Raw genomic sequence first — 4,326 nt, 5'->3', positions numbered from 1 at the left:
CCTACCCTCAATTCTACCTAAGTAGCCAGTTTTTCTTTGCTGTTTATTGCTCTGAACTCCAGCTTCCAACTTCCCTGCCTTTGCTTTCTGTTCCAACCTGCAGGCTGATAGCACTTGTCTTCTACCTCCCTTACTGGCTCCTAGTCTCAGCCAGTCCTCCCATACCGTTCCAGCTTCCCCTTCCACCTTCAACTTCCAGTTCTATCTCCCTAGACAAATTTGGATATTTCACCTTCAGGCTCTTTAATTAACCAACCACATAAAATCATTGAATGGTCTGGGTTGGCTGGGACCTTAAAGATAATCTAGTTCCAATCCCTCTGCCATGAACAAGGATACCTTTCACTACACCAGGTTGCTTAGAGCCCCATGCAACCTGGCCTTGAACACTTCCAGGGATCTCCCATCCTGAATGATTCCATTTCAGTCCCTCTGCTTTGCCAACCTTCAGCAGTTTTTCTGCCTCCTCCCCTTTCACTCACAGTATCAAGAGACCTCTCTGCTTTACTCCATCTTTTGTGTAATACCTCACACAACAGGGCATCAAACAAATTAAAATGCATCTAAACATGCTTCTGTAATATGAAGAGAGATTTCTAAGCAGGCTTAAAAATGTTACCTGACCACTGCTGCTGGGTTATCTCACACCAGTATTTCCTCACTGAGAGGATATCTTTTAGGAGTATACTACTGCAGTCAGAACCATAAGCAGCACAACTTGTTGGATCTCTTATAATTTCCATGACGTAAATCAGAAGTTCCTGACATTTCAGTCGGGGTCCTCCTACATGAAGAAACAACATGAGACTGTTTAATTAACTCAAATTCTTCCACATAAATCTGCAATTAATTGTTTGTAAATGTTACTTAATAAAGAAACCTACAGCTCTGAAGCAGTTCTGTTAGGAAATGCCTTCTTAAACAAAGAAAAAAAGAAAGAGAAATTTAAACTAAGAAGAAAATTACCTATGAGAGGATATATCAGTTATAGACACATTGAATAACTACAAAAAGGCACTGTGAACATCAACAAGGACATAGAAGCACAATAGACTGGTTCACATTAAGATATGTAAACATAAACATAAATAAACATCTGAAAGCAAGTAAGATGAACCCTGTGCTGGCAACTTAACTTCAAAGTAAAAATTCAAAGTTGAAAGTAAAGTAAAAACAGTAATTCTATATGATAATAAAATATTACTAACTTTTATTAGCACATCTGATGAAATATTTGACCAAGCTTCCGACTTCTTGTATCTTTTTCTGCCTGGTAGTTTGAGTTGAAGCAGAAGCATTTGGTTTTGTCAGCTGCAGGTTTTTAATTTCTTTCTGGAAGTATTTCTGCAAGACACTTCAAAAACAAAATAGATGTTAATCGATGATCTACATATTTATTACTGAAGTAAAATAGGTAAATGTTGTTTTAACCTAAAATGGCAGTTCCAGTTCTTCTCAAAATTCTAATTACCGCAGACTAAAACCAATTGAAATATATTACAGTCCAAGCATGATGGAAACAGTCTACAAAAGGAGCTGTAAGCTTTAAAGATAATCCAGAAGCAACTCGAATAGGAACCAAACTTTCCTTTAAACTTTGCATAATACTAAGCAAACAACTTATAATTTGGAAAAAAAGCAATGCTAGGTCTTTTTATTTATGCTGCAACATTTTATGACAATATAAATAGAAGTACTTATCATTGTTCTTATTGTGGAAAACATTCAAGTCCTATTTCTCCATCATTTTAAGCTAATATATGGATTATATTTTAGATCTAAGAATAGATTAAACTTTTCACTGGCTTTGCAACTGGCAATTACTACATATTTTCTGGCCTGTTATTTTTATTCAATTTAGAGTCTCTACTTTTGTATCCCTCCTGTGTATTTCTAATGTATTATTGACTGTTCCAAAAGCAGCATATAAAATTTATCAAATACTTCTCAAGATATTTTTGGTACACCTATGAAACAAGAACTATTCCAATGCTGTCCAGTTAAAAACACAATGGAAAGCTGATCAGACATCAATCTACGGAAACTAATACTTCAGATGAAATTTTACCATGAAATTTAACATTGGTTAAAGCTGCTTGCCACACTCATGCTCAGTCCAACCTTACAGTACACCTGAAGCAGAGTTATCAAAGATTGGCCGCTGCAAACTTCAGCACATCTTCAGTTCACAAGCCACAGTCATGCTACTGTGTCTTGAAGAATTCAGCAACACAAAAAACACAAAAAACAAGCCACCTGTAATCTACTATACATCGAAAACCAGATGCAAAGGATAATTTTCAGTAGAAGAATGCAGCTATTATTTTCACACAGAAAAGCAACCAGACAATTCACGATCAGTTTCCTGGCAGTTTTCTGGGAGTGAAAAGTGTCGCATTTTTGGCTATTTTAAATTTACTTCCTTTAGAGACTAACTGAAGTAATTTCTTGTTTACAAGCTGACAGTAAGTCTAAATCATTATGCAGAAAGGTAAGCATTAAAACACGCCTGACAAAGAAAAGAATGATGTTCCAGGTAAGAAAATCGTGACCATTCACAAACGAAAGAGCAAAACTACCTAAATACAGCATCCCAGTTGAGCTGCTTTCCTTGTTTAGAGTCAGAATTCCGGTCCAGCTGGAGAACCGTTTCAGAATCACGGAGAAGTCGCTTGAAATTTTCAATTTCCTTCTGAAAATGTATTTCCAGAAAAAGAATCATTAATGATTCCCTTCATCGCTAATTGAGGTACACGCACCAAAAGAAAACGTGTTACCCTTCTCTCCGCAGCTTTCTCATTTTCAAGGCGACGGCAACAGACAAGCAGATCATGTAACGCAAGACTCATGGTTCACTTTATTGAAGAATCATTTGTATCTGCCAACAGAAGAAAGATAAAACTGTTGAGGAATACATCTGCTCCAGGTGGCTTCCCTTGCAAGCTGCAGATTGAGAGGCAGATTGAAAGCAGACTGAGCTCTGGGTGGGGGCCCGAGATAAGAGGCCGTGAAATGCCAACCTCTGGCATAACAAAGGGCAAGGAGATACCAGCCAAAGGGCAAGGTGATACCAGCCAAAGGGCAAGGAGATACCAGCCAAGTGAACAGACTCTGAGGGACACAGCAGGAGCAGGGAATTGCCAACCTTTTGGATTACAAAGGAGATGAAGGTGACGAGAGGGAGTGATGTGGATTAAAATACTGGGAATGCAATATACTGAAAATCCAGTATCAAACACAACCATAAATATTCCACTGAAAACCTATTTTTGTCTGGGTTAGTCTTACTGCTCACAAGACTGAAACAGTTTCACATCAAGAATGCAACGTACTCCCATAGGTCACAGTCCCAGAACAACTGCAGAGACCCCCTTCATCCAACTCCCTGTTTACGAGTGCTAACAGAGTACAGCTGGGCAGACAATACAGACTGAAATTATAGCAAGATTAAAATGACACAGAGCTGAATAAATTCTGGCAAGCAGCACCAACTTCCCACAGCTATCTCAACCTGCTGCTGCCAGGAGAAGGCAGCACTTGGAGAAACTTCTTCCTCTCTCACATCCCACATTTTCATAGGTATGCACTATCATGTTGACAAATCCCTCCTGGACACAATGTGTCAAAGGACTATCAAGTATTAATCATAAGAGGAAAAAAGTAAACATTTTAAGTGTGAGGGATGGCTGTACTGTACAACTGAACTCATTCAATGAAGTGTTCCCTTACTGATTTCATAAAATCCCAGAATATCCTGAGCTGAAGGGGACCCACCAGGATCACTGAAGTCCCAACTCCTGGCCCTGCACACCGTGTGCCTGAGAGCATTGTCCAATCACTTCAAGAGCTCTGTCAGGCTTGGTGCTGTGCCCACTTCCCTGGGGAGCCTGTTCCAGTGCCCAAACACCCTCTGTGCCTCTGGCAGTTGGGCACTGCAACAAAAAAACACACCAAACTTGCTGCTTTTGCTGAAAACTGCAGAGGAAAGGGAAAAGCAACTTTTTAAACCCTAATGGCTTCTAACACATGAATGAGCTGCAGAATGGTTGACCGAGAACTGTGGCAACACAGGTTCACAGAATCATCACAGAATCATAGCATTTTAAGGGTTGGAATGGACCTTATGGATCATAGAATCAACCAGCTTGGATGAGATGTTCAGGATCCTCGAGTCCAACCCTACCATCATTAATAGACCATGGCACTAAGTGCCACAAGAAGAGAACAGTCAGTGCTCAAGGGACTGATCAGCTAGTCCCAAGCCCATCTGCCATAGGCAGGGACACCTCCCACCAGAGCAGGGTGCTCAAGGCTTCATCTAACCTG

The 4,326-nt window shown here is 39.9% G+C and overlaps 1 protein-coding gene across 1 annotated transcript in view; it reads right to left on the bottom strand.

Moving 5' to 3' along the window:
• The window catches only part of ATM (ATM serine/threonine kinase), a 57,436-nt gene extending 54,587 nt beyond the window's left edge, over positions 1-2,849 (bottom strand). The window contains 4 exon segments of the mRNA XM_009076056.1: positions 620-784; positions 1,209-1,354; positions 2,580-2,692; positions 2,778-2,849. Of these exon segments, the coding sequence (XP_009074304.1) occupies positions 620-784; positions 1,209-1,354; positions 2,580-2,692; positions 2,778-2,849 (496 nt within the window).
• Positions 2,850-4,326: the final 1,477 nt, after the last annotated feature.

This window comes from Acanthisitta chloris, unplaced genomic scaffold (genome assembly GCF_000695815.1).
Source record: "Acanthisitta chloris isolate BGI_N310 unplaced genomic scaffold, ASM69581v1 scaffold726, whole genome shotgun sequence".
NCBI lineage: Eukaryota > Metazoa > Chordata > Aves > Passeriformes > Acanthisittidae > Acanthisitta > Acanthisitta chloris.
Note: the sequence above shows the minus strand (reverse complement) of the source record. Positions and strands in the feature narration are given on the sequence as shown.